The sequence below is a fragment of the Platalea leucorodia genome, assembly GCF_965183815.1.
Source record: "Platalea leucorodia genome assembly, chromosome: 4".
In the NCBI taxonomy this organism is placed as follows: domain Eukaryota; kingdom Metazoa; phylum Chordata; class Aves; order Pelecaniformes; family Threskiornithidae; genus Platalea; species Platalea leucorodia.
Window position 1 is genome coordinate 77932067 of NC_138826.1, and position 18593 is coordinate 77950659.

At 42.0% G+C, this 18593-nt stretch overlaps 2 protein-coding genes across 9 annotated transcripts in view; one reads left to right on the forward strand and one right to left on the reverse strand.

Moving 5' to 3' along the window:
• The window catches only part of EEA1 (early endosome antigen 1), a 79416-nt gene extending 68711 nt beyond the window's left edge, over window positions 1-10705 (forward strand). For 6 of the 8 annotated variants that reach the window (XM_082310272.1, XM_082310277.1, XM_082310276.1 and 3 more), the window contains 4 exons: window positions 142-380; window positions 1858-1978; window positions 2322-2420; window positions 3491-10705. In XM_082310272.1, coding sequence (XP_082166398.1) covers window positions 142-380; window positions 1858-1978; window positions 2322-2420; window positions 3491-3613 — 582 coding nt within the window. In that variant the 3' untranslated portion in view covers window positions 3614-10705. Of the gene's footprint in view, window positions 1-141; window positions 381-1857; window positions 1979-2321; window positions 2421-3490 lie in introns of those variants that run through there. The other 2 variants (XM_082310273.1, XM_082310279.1) reach the window with 2 other exon arrangements.
• A 2576-nt stretch (window positions 10706-13281) lies between these two features.
• Window positions 13282-18593, reverse strand: part of PLEKHG7 (pleckstrin homology and RhoGEF domain containing G7) — a gene marked incomplete at both ends in the record, with an annotated part of 42358 nt that continues 37046 nt past the window's right edge. The window contains 2 exons of the mRNA XM_082310206.1: window positions 13282-13389; window positions 16005-16102. Coding sequence (XP_082166332.1) covers window positions 13282-13389; window positions 16005-16102 — 206 coding nt within the window. The remainder of the gene's footprint in view (window positions 13390-16004; window positions 16103-18593) is intronic.

Here is an 18593-nt window from a genome sequence, read left to right on the forward strand (position 1 = left end):
AGAGTTTGTTGATTGAAAGTAGTGATTCTAGTACAGTAAGATTCTTTGCCTCAATTAAATGTAAGGACATTACATGTAAGGAATTAAATAAGGAAAGAATACTTGGAAGGTTGTTTTTCATTGTTCCATTGTTTTTTTTAGCACACAGAGAAAAAAGAGAAAGAAGAAGAAAACCGGAAACATGAGGAAAAGGAGACCAAGCTCACCATGCAGGTCACAGCTCTGAATGAAAACCTGGCTACAATGAAGAAAGAATGGCAAAGCAGTCAGAGGCGAGTGAGTGAGCTGGAGAAACAGACGGACGATTTACGTGGAGACATTGCCGTCTTGGAAGCAACAGTGCAGAATAATCAGGATGAGAGAAGAGCGTTGCTGGAGAGGTAAGCTGTGGTCGTGATGGTGTGGAAGCGTAGTTTGGGAAATGGATAGCCTCACACTGAAAACTTGTTTCAGTTGATTCAGGATTCTCTCTGCATGCTTTATTTAAATCCGTGTTTGTTCATAGTGCCTGTGCTGTGGGTGCAGTTTCCAGAGTGCAACCTTCTGTCGTCCCTGCCAAAACACAGCAAGGGGTGTTGGGAACAAACTGTGCTCTTTGTGGGCTTTGACAGGGTGACCATTCTGTAGAAAATCAGGCAGGCTTATCAGGACCTTACTTATCACCAAAGCCACGGCTCTGTGCTTGTGCTCAAAGATTTTTGCCCGTCCCTAAGAGCTTTCTAAATCCATTGGGCTCCTCTGAACGTTGAGGTGTGTAGGTTGTGGCTTCTCATCTCATCTGTTGTGTGAACCTTGCAAGGCCTGTCAGTGAGAGCTTCTCTTACCTGAGTTAACTATCCTTCTCCATCACTCTGAGGCTCCCCTGCCCTGACTCAGTCAGAGTAGATAGACTAGTCATCCAGAAGCCTGGAAGAGACTCCGTAGTGCCTCCAGTAACAGAATTTGCTTAGGGACTTCTAGGTATACCCACTGCTCAATGTTAGGAGATTGAATGTGTAATTGTATTAGATAGGCTAAGGTTCACACAAGAGGCATTTTCTTCCTCCTGAAAACCTACAGTCTTCTTTTCTCTAGTTCTGCTATTGTCTCTACAATATATTTAAATCTTAGGTAAGCAGAGCGCCTTTCCTTCAGGCAGTAGGAGGCATGCAGGGCAGCAGGAGTTACCTGAAAACAGTGATTACAAGGGTAGAAGAAACACCCGTGAGACAGGAAACTTTCTTCGTCCTTATTTTCTGACATGTTTGGTGAAGGCAGAGTGGAAAACTTTTTTCAATACTGTCAAGCTTGCTGATTTGGTTTATTGAGCAGTAGACCTTGGGAAAGGATGGGATCAATTCAAGTGAGATCCTCTTTCTTTGGCAATCCCTTGCCATACTGTGCTGAACTCATCCAATAGCCGTTTATGGCTTGGCAGAAGAACACCCTTTGAAATTTGGCTTTCAACAGTTAACTGAATTTCAGCTGATGGGAGGTGGCCTTTCTAAAAGAAAAAGGTTTCTTTTCTGCTCTGTTGTCTGACCTGACCACTGCAGCTGATTTATGAGAGTGTCCTGTTGCACAGGGGTACTTACTGAGGCTTGCTGTTGATGGACTGCATTCAGTACTGTCCCTGGTTTTGGGAGTAACTCCAGGTATTAATAAGCCACAGATATTTGGGAGCAATGCCAGATAATCTGAAACTGATTCTTACAACAGAACATTTTTCTAGTCAAGTCATCCAAGAATTTTTCATGGCAAGGATGTTATTTGGCTGGATTTTATGAGAGTAAGTTCTCAGACATGACAACCTGCCCAAAGGAGGCAGTGTACATTGCCTTATATACTTTGAGCTGACTATTTACTATTTTTCCTCAGGTGTATAAAAAGTGAGGGAGAAATTGAAAAGCTTCAAGCCAAACTTGTAGAAATGAAGAAAAAGCTGGACAACACTACTGCTGCAATGCAGGAACTTGGCCGAGAAAACCAGTCATTACAGGTATAATTTGATTCGAAGCAATTAAACCTGTTGATTTTCTGTGTGGGAACTTAGGAGAATGTCAAGTTTGTGTCAGATTGATGGTGGGTTACCTTTCCAGAGTGATTAAGATGTTATGCTTGTGGTGTTTGAGGGCCGTATTGCTGTCTGTGGGTTCTTAAATCTGCTCATAGTTTTGAAACTTGGAAGATTTTCTCTCTGAACAAATATAAACTCTCAGTATCATGACAGAATTGGTGCTTTTATACTGCACTGGGTAGTGAGTGCAGTGAAAATAGAGGAAATTAGTAGGAATTAGACATGCATTTAAAAAAACTCTGCTTTTTTTATATCTTCTGTGTAGATCAAACACACCCAAGCTCTCAACAGGAAGTGGGCAGAAGACAATGAGGTACAGAATTGTATGGCCTGTGGAAAAGGCTTTTCGGTGACAGTGAGAAGGGTAGGTGTGTTTTCCTGTGTGTCTGTGGGGATTTTCTTTTTCTATTGTTTTCAAACTTGTAGTGGGATACAAACTTTAGAAAATGGCCTTAATAGTGCTGTGATACTCAGGACATCTCAGAATACAGTTATTGCTTGCAATGCCTTAAATATTAAAAATAAAGTTTGTGGAACTTGCTTACTTTATTCATGATTCTTTTGCCTTTTTAACAGCATCAGTTTATGAGTAGTGTTAAAATAGTTCAATCCCCTAAACGAGCAAGCAAAATTACACTGTCGTAAAGGTATTTACAGTAAACTTATTTATAACCAGTCTGAACTGGATTTACAGGTACAAAAGGAATGTAAATCTGTTGAAATTAGATATATGTGAAAATACGAGGCATGAACATGACCTGGTGCTTTGTGACTATGTATTTCTAAACACTAACTAGACATGGAACAGAAGAAACAACTGGATGTGTTGTAGGTCTGTAGTCAGACCTTTTAAAAACAGCTGTGGTCAGCTAAGATGTTAGCATCCCTCAGTTGGCAGGGTCTGACCATCATCCAGAGATTACCATCCCTCCAACAAGTGACTTGGCAATGAAGTAGATGAGGAATATACATGAGGTTCATTTTGCAGTGCTTCCTGACTTGCTCTTAGGTGGCTCTCCCTGTCCTGCATTATTTCAGTGATGTTCTTTGGGTAGTCTTTGAACAAAGGCTGCTGGATCCTTTGATTCAAGGATACTTCTCAATGTGAAAGCGGGTAGTTACATGTAAGAAGAACATGTTTTATGTGACCAGAACAAGTTCAAGAAGAGAAATTGAAGAAGAGGATGAACTTCAACCAGTTCATTTCCAAAACTGGTATAGTCTCCGAACTCAGTGAAGCGCTTCTGAGTATTTTACTCCTATGCCCTTTAGAAAGAATTTACTCCTATGCCCTTCTGTGTGCTATATAACTACTATTTAAAAATTCAAACTAACTTCTGAAGCATGAGAGTTGTCTTGATATGATAGTGATCTCTGTTAGTGATCGATACCCTGTCATTGATGTTCACCGTGTACGTTTCTTGTTTTTCACAGCATCACTGTAGACAGTGTGGAAATATATTTTGTGCCGAGTGCTCAGCAAAGAATGCCTTAACTCCTTCTTCTAAGAAGCCTGTCCGAGTCTGTGATACTTGCTTTAATGACTTGCAAGGATAACTGGCTATCGTGAGTGACAAAGAAATGTTACACTAAAATTTATAATTTCTGTTGATGCACTTCGTTCAGCACTCAGACTACTATTAAGTTTGGACAATGATTGTAACACTTGGCAAAATTTAGTATATTTTAAAATGTTTATTGATACCAAGTAAAACTATTGTATTTTTTGTGAGACATGGGCTCAGTTCATCCATAGCTTATTGCCATTTATCCTGGAAAGAGCTTCTATGTCTAGATTAGAAATACCCAGTTATTTGTAAATAAAGTTTAAACAGAGGAGTAACAATGTATTTTTTTATCTTTTATTTTTTTGTTCAAGAGAAACAGCGTTTATGTGATATTGCAGTTTATTCTTGTTTCCTTCAGAGAAAAAGGAAGATGCAAAAACTCGTGAGGATTTTATGTATCAAATGTTGCTGTAAAAACATAACTAATTGTTGCATTTGATTGCATATCTGATGTTCTTTATAGCCCCTTGTGATTTTGTTTTCTTTCTATCTCTCTGGTTCTTGAACTTTTCTCTGTAAAGTTTGAACTCCACAGTGAGGGCTGGACTCGACTCCACCTCAGTTTTATTTGCCCACTTAGAACTTGTACTATCAGCACCTGAGTCCTTATCCAACTACAGCACTCGGATACTGGAACATCTTTACACATACTGTATTGCATAGTTTGTTTGTGTTTGTATGTGTGTGTGTGTGTCTGAGAGAGAGTATGTGTGAACAAATGATGAGACAAAGTTTAGCTGGCATTGTAGGAATACTACATGATACATTACAATATTCCATCCCGTATTGATTGATTTCAATTTTACATATTCGGTTGATGGATTTTAGTATTCCAGAAACCCTTATATATGTGGGTTTTAAGAAGGAAACAAACAATACTGGTAGTAGCCTGTAGCGCATCTCACCCCCTGCCTGTACCCTGGAAGCCCTGAGAGGTCCTTGTGGTTCTAAGGGACATCCAGACCTTCCATGCTAGGTGTCCTACTAAGAAAAAGTCTTTTTTGAGACTCCTGCAGTTTATCTGACCTTTTCTTCTGTCCCTTCCCTCAGCTTTTGGTGGAAGAAGCTGAACTCCTGCTACACCTAACAAACCTCACTTTTCCTTTGCTCCATCTGACCCCCATTACAGGGGGATCTCAAATGTTATGTTAGTTATATGATTTAGTCTGCTCAGAACAGTGGTGTGAATCTCCTGCTACTGGCGTAGTTATAAGCCAAACAGCTCTAAATAAGAGGCCAATATAATGTCTTTAGATATTTATTCATATTTTCTTTTCTGTACTTGGAACGGAGGTTTCTTGTAGAGTTCACGTAGGCTCCAAGCTTCTTTTTTGTTATGATTTTATTTATACCTGTTCGTTCCTGCCTGCCTGTCTCTAACTTTTCTTCCCGTTGTATCTGGTATTTCAAAACCATTAAGGTTATTTATTCTGAGCGTGGGTTTTGCCTTCTGATATTTAGGAACCCCTTGTCTTAAATATCCTAATAAATTCCCCACACCCCAAGCCCTTCTGTGTCTTACAAAATTTTGCCAGCTGTTCAGAGAAAAGGACTGTGTCCTGAATTCCTCTACTTCTTGCCCGAGGTAAGGAATCAAATTCAGTCACAATGATGGAAGCTTAGCCATCGTTAGGCAGGTTCGTTTGCTTTTATCTGTTGACAGCTCTATATGTGAATGAAGAAGAGTCTCTTTTATGAAAAATGTCTAATCTTGATTAACTCTCAAGTGAAAAAACTTCTTAATCCCTCTTCTCTGGAAGTAGTGGTCTATATGTTTCATATCCCTTCTTAGCTTACCTGTCTAGTTCTACATTTGCAGCCTCGAGGAGTCTTCCTCAAGGAGTTTTCTTAAAATTAAATTCCTGTTTCCCAAAAGCCAGCTGAATTATGTAACTGGTTCTCCTCACTGTAAAAGGGTTTGGGATACAACCACAGTTTATGTGAAATACTGACCTGCTTTTCTGGTTCGAACTTGAGAGTTGCTTGCTCAAAAGAAACAATCGCTGCAACGATTCCCTATGAACAGAGCCTCTGGACTCGCTGTTTCTCCTCGTCAGTGTAACTGTTTGGCATAAGAATCTTTTCAATAGAAAACACGAACAGCATCTCTGCCTCCGGGAATTCTTTTTCTACTTATTTATTTATTGAGAGAATCTGGAGAGTTTGCTTTTGAGCCTGAGTAAAGATGTGGCAGTCGCGCTCCAGTCTAGATGTGCTCTGCCCTGTTGTGTAATGCATGGAGCCTCGTGCTGCTCTCAGGGTGAAGGACGACCACGTGGAGCAGAAGGGATTTTGAGAGGGAAGAGAGAAGCTTCCCACGACTGCACGAGGACAAAACACATGAAGCAGAGGAAGACAGAAATCTCTCAGGGGGAGCTAGGAAAGTGGTTAAAAGACTGACTTGTGTTCAGGCATTTTGCTTTTGAATGGGAATGTGTGAAAGCCGAGAAGAGAGCTCTGCAGTACAGAGGAAGTGGTAGAAGCTCTAGTAGGGTTGTTCTTCATTCAGCCTTTTAGGATGCCTTTGTGTAAAGGAGGACTGAAAGGAGGTTGTAGTGAGGTGGGGGTCGGTCTCTTCTCCCTAGTAACGAGTGATAGGACGAGAGGAAAGGGCCTCAAGCTGCGCCAGGGGAGGTTTAGGTTAGATATTAGGAAAAACTTCTTCACCGAAAGGGTGGTCAAGCATTGGAACAGGCTGCCCAGGGAAGTGGTTGAGTCTCCATCCCTGGAGGTATTTAAAGAATGGATAGATGTGGTGCTCGAGGACATGGTATAGATGGACTTGGCAGTGCTAGGTTAACGGTTGGACTCGATGATCTTAAGGGTCTTTTCCAACCTTGACGATTCTATGATTCTATGAAAGACAAGCAGAGTCCCCTCACTCAGGTGGCTGCTGAAGCAGTGCAGTTGGTTGACCACAGATCAGACCTTGGTCTGGAGCTCCTCAGCTTCAGGGGCAAAATCAGCTTGATTTCTGAAGGTTGCTTTTTGCTGACCAGTTTGTGTGACCAACTATTCAAGGGGATGGAAATGCTTTTCAAATACACATTTGTAGAAAGAGGGATTGTTAAAATCTGGAGGAACAGTGGTGGGGTAGAAGCTTTTGTGCTTGAGCTTTGAGTCTGCAGCAATAGGTCAGGATTTCTACAGCTTTTCACTGGAGTAAATTTATGACTCCATTGCTAAATCTTATGCTCCTTCTTTTGTGGTTATGATTCTTAGTGCTTGTCTGTATTTGTTGACAAGTTGATGGTATAATAGACCCTATAATGCTCTCAGCCTCACTGCCAGGTTGGAAGTTGTGCTCAAGCTCAGTATGACCTATGAGATACATAATAAGGGAAACTGGAAGGTGAAAAGCTTTGTATTTATAAATCTGCTTGCAGAGTCTGACTGTTTTGTTGGGCATGTTTCAGTAGGAATGTGGGGTTTTTTGTTGCACTGCTTTAAAATATAAATAATAGGAAAACCTAGTAAAAAGCCTGGTAACTTTTACCACACTTAAAGAATTCCAGACAAAATAGTTTAATGCACTGATTTTTCAGACTGCAAACACAGGAACAGAAGGAAAAACTAATAAAATGGCAGAAGAGACTAGAGCCTTGGAACCGGAGGATGAACGGTGATGTGCTTTACCAGCCTCTAGCAAGAAGCAGATTGCTCTGATTCACTGAGGAGAGGCCATTCTAGAGCAAGAGGTGGAAATAATCGTAAAACCAGCACTCGAACCAGTAGGTGTGTGGGATCCTCAAGCTGGCTTTGATTGCTAGCCATTACCATGGCCTCAGGAATGGGACAGTGAAGTGTGGGCTTTGTTCCTGAAACTGTCGCCTCTGCAGGACACTCCATCCACATTCAGAATTGCTGAGGGAGCAGAATATGAGAGACCAGCTGCTACGTGGGCTGAGACAAGCTACTGAGGCCATCGGAAAAGTGTAAAGAATAGTCTTCTTTAAGGGTGGGGAGAGGTTCTTTAACTTCCTGGAGACGTCACCTCTCTTCCCAGTCAAAGAGCCACAATCCCTTGTGTTGTTGCCTCCAAAATGCCAAATCCTACTGTTCTACTCCGGCCTCGTGCCAGCAATGCATACTTCATGCTTCCGTCCTGCAACCCCTCTGGAGGCAGGTAGCATTGCAGAGGTCAGTGGCAGGCTTTTGATCTTAGCTGGCTGTGCTTCACTGTTACTTATTTCTTCTCCCCATGTATTCCTTCCCTCCAGTAATCTTCCCCTTTCTGCAAAGGTTGAACAAGGAGGATAAAAATCATTGAGTCACAGTAGGAAAAGTTGCTGTCTGCAGATGAAGAGACAAAAGGAATTTTCTGCTGCAGCTTCCAACAGAGGCAAGAGATTTAGAAGGATCTCTTTTTTCAGCTGGCTTCACTCTCTGGCACAAGAGTCCGAGGCTCTAGGGTACAGTGTGGTTTTTTTCCTCTGTTTTTGGAAGGTGTCAAGTAACCAAGTTGCCCTGGAGTGTGGAGTGCTAGGTACACAAGAACAATGAATAACTATTTTTGTTGGTTTTGGGACGATTAGGATTATTTGTGAATCCTCACTGGAAAAGCTTTCTTAGTGAAGCAAGAAGGGATTTGGAAGCAGAAGCATGAAGTAACCTTGCTGTGTTTGTATTACATTAGCAAGAGCAATTGAGTCTCATGCTAGATGTAAGAGAAGTGGCATTCTTAAAGAAGGGAGCTGGAAAACTCAAGTACTTTTCTGGATTGTTAAATGTCAGTTAAACGCAAAGTGGGAACAAATCCTTGTTGCAAAACTTAAAAAAATTATGATCAATACTCGGTGGCAGACAGAAAACTGCTGGAGCTTAAGTTCAAACAGAATATAAACTATGCCAAGAAGAATGATATCATGGTTTGAGTATGTTGAAACCGATAAATTACTCCTCCAAGTACCACCCCTCCCAATCTCATATTCTTGGAGGACTAGGAAACAACACTGTCATTTGCACTATGCACTTTTTCCTGTCTAACTGAATATAATCTACAGTAAGTGGAATGGCATAATTTGCATTGCATGTGTTAGCTGTAATCAACGGACAGAAGGTTTATCTTCAGCTGGACTTTTCACTGTATTACATTTGTCCCCTTGCTATGTAAGGAGAATTGCACTCATAATTCCTTTGTACCAAAAATGCAATCATCATCTGAGAGCACATGTAACAACAAAAACCATGTAGTCACACACACATTGTCTTTGTAGAGCTTCATTTTAAGATTATAACATGAGAAAACGTGAATTTTATGTATTTTTAAGGGTCTTGCGAGTTGTCCAGTTCTTAATTTTTGAAGTCTTGACCTCAGCACCCCTTCTAGGATAAGTTTAAAATTATTGTCCAACCACAGCCTCTCCAAAAGCACTAAGTGGTGTACTTTTCAAAACCAGCAATAATTGGATAGTGAAGTCCCTCCACAGAAACTCAGTTTTGGGGTTTTTTGTTTGGTTGTTTGGTTGTTGGGTTTTTTTGTTTGTTTGGTTGTTTTTTAAGGGGCACTGAATAAAGAGGTTTACATCTTTAGAGAGAACATTAGATGCCACTTAAGATCACAATAATGTAGAGGATAGGTACTGGTTAATGTAATAAACTCTGCCTTTTGTCTGTAGCTCACCACATACTATGCACTCACTGTGCAGCAGATACAGGAGTATCTGCTCATTTGAAGATTACTGAAGCCCTGCTAACCCTTTTGGATCAACGTTACTATGAAAGCAGAAGCCTGGTAGGTGTGTTTGCCAATTTTTCCTCCCGCTATGACCTAAACTAAAAACAAATTCAGCTGTATTGCCTGCCTTTTATGGGTAAAGAGGGCTGGGAAAGAGTGTTCGTTGTTATACGTCAACAGGCCGGTGCTGGCAGGTCCAGGCTTCTGCTGTTGGCTTTGTGGCAAAGTACTCCGTTGTATCACACTAAAGCTTGATTCCTGGCACAAAAAGGGATGTTTGAAAGAATGTCTCGCTGGGTTAGCAAATACCAGAACTTTTTATAGTAATGTGTCCAAAATGCTGCTTGTATAGGATTTGTCACTTTTGTAAGAAAAGGAAAAAAAAAAATCACAAAAAAAAAATCATAAAACCCCACCATTTGATTAGATTTCATTTAAACTACCTCTCAGCGTGAAATTCAAACATTAGGTAAATTTAATAAGGTTTGCTCACTGTCATGTTATGTAAAAGTTATAGTGAATGCCAAAATTGCAAAAGTTTATCACCAAAAAGGAAAAACGTTAAGTCTTTTTTTTTTTTTTTTAATGTGTTTCAAAGTATCCAATAGTTTCAAGTTATTGTGAACTCTTGTTGTATTCTTTTAACTTCTGTAGTTTCAATCTTGCAGACTCTAGCTGCTGGACAGGAAATAAATCATAACCACAAGCTTTCATAATCACGGTCTGCTGGGTAAAAACAATTTTGTATGCAGCTTTGTCATTTGGCTATAGATAGCCTCATTCACCAAACGTACCATTAATTTAGTTTTCTTTTTTTTCTTCAGTACTCGAGATGTGAACTTGATGAATGGTATTCTGTAATGGATGCGTGCCACAAATTACATTGTCTTGTTTGCCTCTTTTCTGAATTTTAATGATCAGTTTATTCTTGCAGATGTGAATACTGCTCATACAGCTTAATTTCTGCATAATTGTATAAAATATAAATGGAAAAAGTTTTAAGTTCTTACCCAGTGTTTAGAGGTAATGTATTATAATAGCCTTACGTTGCAGTTTTACCTACAGAGTACTGCACTTCTTTTAAACTGGATCATACCATCTTGGTAGGTGTAGATAGATTTTTTTGCATGAGTGTGTTTTGGTTTGTTTCTTTTTAATTGAAGTTCGATTCTCTTAAGTTCTATTTTCAGTGTTTGTGTTTACTACTTGTGATCATGTAGTTGTGCCTTACATTGTGAACCAATTTAGTCCAGCGTGCACTGTAATTCCTAAACTCTGCGATTTGGAAGGCGGCTGTGGATTTGGATGAGAAGATAACACCATGCATCAACCGGTTCTGTATAAACTATGATGAAATGTTATTGAAATGTCATTTTTGTTTTCTAACCTGTTAAAGGAATGATTAATGACAATAAAAAAAAATAAAAATTAGACCTTTCTGATAGACCAGTTCCATCATTCAAGACTACCTTGCCCATTTTAGATAACAAAGCTATTTTGAAATGGGGGATATATCATTTTACAAATGAACTGTTGGGAAGCCACACATCTAAGAACAAGCTAAACGCTCTGGTTTCTTAGACTTGTGGGGAGCTGCAACAAAAGCTTTCACGTTCCTGAGGAGGCAGTGATAATGACTGTTTTTCAAATCTGCTTTTTCACAGGTTACGTTCAGAGTAGTTTTTCCATTCCCAATAACTGCACAAGGCTGCTGGGTATCCCGCCTTCAATTAAAGTCCTTCTGCCGCTGGCTGTGTTCAGACGTGGCATTCAGTGCAGTTGGACAACTGGCATAACTGGAAGACTCGGAAATAGCACTTGTTTTAGTTCTTCAGACTAATGAAGGGCTTGCTTGTCAGATGGAAACCTTCCAGGGTGGAGCTGCGTTGCAGAAAGAAGCCAGGTGATTAATGTGCGTGTGCGATCAGCCCCATGACAGAGCCACTGTTGAATGGTGGGGGCATTCCCAAAAAATTGTATCTAGCCGTTGAAGCACATCTTCCTAGGGGCTCTGTGTAGACAGTGGAGAAAGACGGAGAGAAGAGGTCTCCTCTGAAAGGCAATTAGAGTTGGGAAGTTAATTTCTGCCTCAACTGCTTTCTGAGGCATCTTTCTCTCCAGACCACAGAAGAGCCTGTTGAGCTTACATCTCTCTAAAGACAGCCTGTGTGTGAGGTCTTCCTTCCTCTGGGGTGTCCTCCTTGGAGATGTGCTGGCCTCCAGGAAATACTGAACCTCTGGGATTTCAAGATACTGTGAGGTTCTGGTGAGGCACCAGGGGTGGAAAGGGGAGGGTGTGATGCATTGTGCAGCTGAGCTTGGGATCGGGGAGATTGAGCACAGCTGTGCAAGCCAAGTGGTGGCTAAGTGGTTGCAGCTTGCGTGGTGTCCTGGAGCAGATTTGCTGTCTCCAGTCTGTTCTGCTCTCCTGCCTTACACATTCACCGCTCGGCATGGAGCCTGAGTGGCTGTTCCTTGCCCAGGAAGCCATGACAAAAGCTTGCCCATTACAGGCACAGGGGGAAGAGCAGGAATGTGTGTCGCAGCGGCCTGGGCTGCATCTGGAGGGTGCTGAACCAGGTGAGTACATACATATATACAGCCTCCAGACCATAGCTTGTACGTACAGGTGAAGCAACTCAAGTGGGTAAAACGTACCACCACATCCTCACGGGTGGAACTGGGGAGGAGCGGGGTCAGGGGCAACACTTGAACTCATGACTAATTGGATTGTGGAGTAGAGGTGAATGTGAAGTGAGCGCTGACTTCTCCATGAATAATGCGAACAACTGGAATGGCAGCCCTACATTCTTCAGCATAGTCCTCATCCGTGTGGCTTCTCTGTTCGGTTCCGCCTGAAGTAATTTCTGGCACTGAGGGGATACTCTAAGGGCTAGCTTTTCTGCTGAGGGAGACTAGCTGATTGGGCACAGAAAGTGGGAGAAGTGACAGCGTCACTTAGAGTGGCTTTAGGGAAGTCTCCCTTTCTCTCTTGACTATGGCTAATCTCGGGGGATTAGCCAAGGCTAACCTGGTGAGAGCACCCTCCCTCCATGTTAGTAACCTGCGTGAATGTTGTGGCAAGCAGTTTCAGGCTGTTCTGTGGGTCTCTGCCAGTACCTCAAAAAGAGGGAAAAATAAAGTGATTAGCAGGGGCGCACTTCTGCTATGTGGACCGCAGATCTGGGACAGCAGTGAAATAGTCAATGATTTAATGCAAAAGGAACACTTGAGTTTGTGAAGTAAACTTGAACTCTAAAGGCTGCAATGGGTGTAAACAATGCATGACAAGTCTGCTGTTAATAAAGTGAAAAACCTCAGGTAAAAAAAAAAAACTAATAAAGCAGGGCATCATTGCACTTTTCTTTCTTTTTATGTATTCTGTATCATCTCTAGTTTAACTGAATGTTATATGTAATTATGGCCTTTTTCAAAGACACTTAAATAATCTCATTTTAAAAATTAATGAGGAGTTGTCATAATATATGCTTTTACTGGTCTCCCTCTACAAGCTCAATGTTAATGCAAAAAATATCTTGTGATATTATAGTTTAGTATGTAGAGAGGCATAACTATCGAGAGCTATGGCTACACAATTTTTATTTCATGAAATTTATTAATACAGTTTGAGTGATCTTGGAATAACCCTTCTAGACTTTTCTGGTGAATGAGTTCTCCTCACCAACATAGTTTTTTTTCCCCTGTCCCACTTTTTAGGGAATGACAAGCTGCATTAAAGCTTCCCTGGATGGCAAGAGCCTTCCCCTAGCTGAAGCAAAGAAGCATCTAAGATACATTTATTGCATGGCTCATTTCCCTCCCCCCAGTTTACGCCTACATCCCGTGGTCAAAACTCCTCACTTCTGTCTAGTCAAGTCAGAAATTTGTTAGCTTCAGAAACTTAAGGCATGCTGGAAGAAGTAGCTGTGTTATCACCACAGTAGTCTTCCACTGGCTCTGTCTGTGCTGTGCTGACATCTTTAAATTTCAGAGGATTCAGCTGGGAAGCAGAAAGCAGTGCTGTTCTTGGTTTCGTGTTGCGTGGTGTAATTGGAGATTGCTGTTTCTATCTGTGACATCCATGTTTTCTGTAACATGAAAAAATAATTTGTAAACCAAGACAATCTAAAAATGTTCCAGTAATTCCGGTACGTAAACATCCAGAGCTTTAGTTTTATTTAGCCTTTCTTCAGGCCTGTGCTCGTAATTCCTGAAGTGAACAGGAATTGTCCCAGAACTGAGACGCTCCCAGTTGCTCAGGCCACTACACGCCGCTCGAGTCTGTGTCTGGGCCCAGGGATTTCCAGTGACGGTTTGCTTTGTGGTTGGAAGGTAGGATTTTAATGCTCTGTTTGCTTGTAATGGTGATGTTTGCTGCAGGCTAGTTCACCCGTTTTTGTGTAATACTTATTAGTTTAATGCTGTCCCTGCAGTTTGGGCTTCCTGTTCCTCTGATTGCGACCGCCCCAGTGGTATCGGCATCACAAGTTATGTCCCCCTCTGAGATCTGTCACGTGCTGCTACATGAATTTCAGTTTCTAGCATCATGCTGACAGCATTCAGCTCTGTATCTGCTGTCATCCAGGTTTGAGGGCAGGGGGTGATGGCTGGAGAGATGGAGTTAAAATACATAACTTCCTTCTCTCTGTGCTAGCCCAGATGGTCTGAGTCGCAGAAGCTGAGTTGTCTTTGAATTGCTATGATTAGACATTACAAATTAGTTGGCAGTGATACGAGCTTAAGGTCTAGCTGTGCTTCTCCCACCCCAGGGTTTTTATTTTGCCTAGTCAGGAGCTGCTCTCCCTGCTGTAATGCACATAGAGACACTGAGCTTTGATGCAAAGAGTAGAAACACATGAGAAGGGGCAGCCTGTTCTACTTCTTGCTATGCTGGGATTCATAAATTTTGTTACTGACCCATTTGGTTGTTTCTTGTGTGTGTTTATACCCTGAACGAGTTAAAAACATCGCTTTGAAAAACAGAAAGCTGGAGAGTGAGACTGGATGACCTACAGGTCTAAGGAGTCCTAGCAGAGGACGTGAGAAGAGTCCGCACGTGTGAGCTCTATGTGCCTGGCAGAGCACAGAGCCTGGCTTTGGCATGGGGTGGTTGCTTTGGCCCCTCTGGAGCTGCTGGCGGAGGAGGGTCCGATGTGCAGTGGTTACACAGGGGTTTGCCAGGCAGCAGTGGGCCCGGCGGAGGCAGAATTTAAATGGTTGAGCTTTTCAAGGCTCAGGGAGGAGAGCAGGGGATGGGGGGAAGAGAACAGAGGGCAGGACAGCGGTGTGGGTGGGATGAGCAACAGCTGCCTATTTCAGTTCTGTGTTTTCAGGTGTCTGCTGAGTATCGGGTCCCTGAGGGAGACGTGGGAGCAGGGCAAGGGATTCACTGCGTCTACGTTCAATGCATCGTGTGCGCTCCCCGTGCAGTCGGTAGAGCGCAGTATGGCAGCGAGAGGCAGGCGGGCAGGGTGAGCCTGGGCCTCGCAAGGGAGCCAGGAGCCGAGGCAGGCACTTCACAAAAATCAGGAGATCTAAGAGGCAGCTCGCAACGTAGCAGCCCTCTGCTTAGGACGAGTCAACCTGAATATGACACGTACAGCTTCATTCAGCTTGCTGTCTCACGTCAGCTAAACCTATGAGCTCATCTTGGCTGGCAAAGTTTCTTTAAGAAAAGATATTGATCATGCTGAGATTGGGCTGCTTGGGAGCTGAAATAAGGTAATTCATTCAACCGGTGCTGGAAAGTCTACCTTTCCTAGGGCTCACAGCACCCAAAATCAACAAAATGTGATAATACCACCACATCCAAGTGAAAAGAACCTTTCACTGCAGGGTTTTCTCCTTTGATAAACTGGACTTGGGAGACATTGAGAAGATGGTAGCCACCTGGTCTGAAGGCAGCTTTGGAAGGGAAAGGTAATATTTCAATAACAGGAGAAGGTAATGACTTCTTGAGTAGATACCTGTAGTAGATATTTATTCTGAATACCAACCAGTGACTTGGAAATGGAAAGAATTCACTCATTGTTTTTCCCTGAAAAAGTCTATCTACCGCGATTTACTTTTAAGAATTTGTATTAGTGGTAGCCAAATTTCTGTGCATTAGGTATTAGAGAATGAAATTCAATTTGCAGGAAAAAAAAAAATACTTCTGTGAAGTGCCTACCACACTTTCAGATGTTATATACAGCGCTGTTACTAGAAATGTGATGTGGTGTGAAAATGAGGGGTAAATTTATATAACAGTGGAATTAATCATACCATCTGTTCAATCTGAAATTGCAAGATGTGTGTCGTGCGTAGATGAGCATGATACAGTTTTCTGATCTGAGTACTACTGCATATGAGTTGGGTGGGGGGGGTTGTTTTGGTGTTGACTTCTCTGGAGGGGCGACCATCTTCATTTCTGTGACACAAGAAATGGTGGGGGTTTTTTAGCAATCAGAAATGATAATGTTTTTCACCAAGAATATGACCTGCTATCAACGTTGATATAAAATTGGTACATGTTCAACAGCAAAAATTCTGTAACAAATGTGTGAGCCAGAGCACTGGGGTGTTGGTTTGGTTTGGTTTTGGTCAAATGTCACAGCTGTAATAGATTCTTAGCACAGCACGGCCACTTTTAGGCTGAAATCCTCTTTTAGGGAAAGCACAGTTGTGTAATTAGAGAAGGAAAAAAAAAAAGTGTGCTACTTACCTTGGCAGTCTCTGTCTGAGCTTGTAGCAAGAAGACTGCTATGCACTGACGATACCTATTTTCATGCTGTATTAGGAAAGCATTTCGCAGGCTGAAGACTGGAAAAAATAGGGAGAAATGACATCAATTCCCTCATGCAGCTGTCAGTCCAATTTTATATCACATTCTCTGATTCTGATTGAAGAAATTATATACGTATTCATCTTTTCTGATTCTTAATAGGGCAATGCACCCTGATAGGGTTAGATTTTTTTGTTGCACGAGAAGGTTTGTTATTTCAAAAAGTTAATTCTGCTTGCAGTTGTTTTATTTTTAATTACTTTATCGTTGTGCAGCTAAGGTGCTTTTGAGTCTAGCTGGGGATCATTAAGAGAAGTTTCCATTCAAAGTGGAATAAATCGTAACTGAAGTTAGAGAAAAACAAATCTCAAAAATTAAAGAGAAAGGCCCCATTTTTATCTGATTTCAAACAGGTCCATAGGATGGCTCCTATGTAGGGAAGTGGCTGCACTCAGGCTGATGGTGGTGTGGGCTCTGCCTGGGGCATGTGCACGAGCCAGTGCTGATGCCCGGGGTACCCCCAATCAGCTGCCGGCAGCAACATCTCGCAGGGCCGGGTGTGTGGCCAATGGCCCTTCGGTTCATGCCAAACTTAACTTCTGCAGAAGTTAATCAGTGACTCTGGGTGTGACAGCAGCATCTCCTGGGTCCTGCAGATGACTTTAGGCATTATGGGGCAGGTTTCCCTGCAAGGGGACAAATTGTCACCAACATCATGTGTCTGGAGTGAAGGGGTGGCTTAAGTCTGCTACGAAGCAAGCTTGGGGGAAGAGGAGGGGAAAGCATCTTCAGGTAGCCAAAATTCTGCGGCAGACAGCAGGTGTGCTTGGGTGGGCTGGTTGTGGCAGGGAGGAGGGCACAGTAACCTGTTATAATGCACTGGATGCATGTGGCGTTGCTTTTTTTCGCTGGAGTTGATGTTGCTGTAAATGAAGCAATGGTGAGCGAGGTGTGGGATTGCCCTAAGCAGAGCCCTGCTCCTGAGCCCACGCAGCCTGAGGAGACAGCAGATCTCGAGCTGCCAAGACAGGGCAGCATTTTTCTGAGTCTACTACAGTTGACGTATCTTTTTGATAAACTTATCTAGTTCATATAGTTTGCTCTGAAGCCTTGTACTATGTAGAATATCTTGCTGCTGTGTAATGCTTCTTGTCCAAGCATTTCCAAGTGCTCTACAGTCAGACCTCAAAATGTTTCTGGAAGATAAAGTGTCCTACAATCCTGGTTTTATAGAAAAGGAAAGGGGAGCACAGACTGGTTAAATTACTGCAGCGCATCAGTTAGCAGTGGAAATTTGTAGCAGCAGAGGGGGTATGTTTCAGACCTCATGCTTTCTGTCTGCCTGTCAGCAATGGGAAATACAACTTTACAGTTCTAAAAATGAATTTTCTGGGCAATGCTTAGTAATTTTCTCAAAGAAATTCTGTGGCTGTGAAGATTACCAGTCTTTGATATAGCGACATACCAGTGGGTCTGACTCCTTCAAACTTGGTATAAAGCATTGTTAGTGGAGCAATAGTAAGTAATTGCAAAGATTAAATCCAGAGCAGAATGTTAAAAGGAAAGCGATTTCCTAATCAGAAAGTATGTTGCTGCTTATGATCTTCAGAGATGGGTTCCTACTATTACACATACATGTGAAATTACATCTCGTGTACAAGGTCCTGGCGTTTGCAGATAGTTCTGCTTTTAGGGTAGCTTCCCAGTGTTATGAGCACACCATTATATCTCTTATCCCTTCATTGATATATAGCAGGCTTTGGGCTAGAATTATCCTGCATAATTATCAGCCTCCTGCCTGCTGCCAAAAGGGTATTTCTATGATACTACAATATATATATATTTTTTTTTTCTAGTCCTTGCTTTGAGGTACGTTTCTTTCCAAAGTGAGATCAACTCTCAGCAAACTAATGGATACAAAAGTACTTTTTAGATCAAAAATCAGGGTTTCATTTTTGATTAATGTGATGGATCACTAGAATTCACATGCTGCCCTTTCCGAGAACATGCTAACTCATCTTTTACTGCCATCAGCAGTAAAAGTCTCCTTGAGACTGCAAATAAATTGGCAGCATTCCCCAAGGTCACACATTCCTGACAATATTTAATGTTTTCTTTCTTTTTTTTTTTCCTTTTCGCTGCAAAGGGACATTTTCCATTGGCACTGGAAGTTTTGCTTGTTGTTTTACACAAAATGGTGGAAATCTGAACTGCAAGCTCCCTATAGTAATTTTTCTCACTATTTCTATTGTACCCCACTCTAAGGGGTCCTGCATTAGGATGGGGCTTCCAAGGTGTTACAAGACTACAGGTAAGTAACAGAGGCTTCCATAGCTACAGCTGTATAAAGCCGGTAGGAATATATGGGAGAGAAGTCAGGCAATGATGTCCAGAGTTCAGGGAAGGGCAGTGGCCAGAGCCTGGGCTGGGATGCAGCAGGTAACTCTCTATTCTGCCGGTTGCAGCTGGATCATGGGGATAGAAGGATCCTGGTTAGAAATTTCTGAATGTAGAAAATGCTGGCTTGGA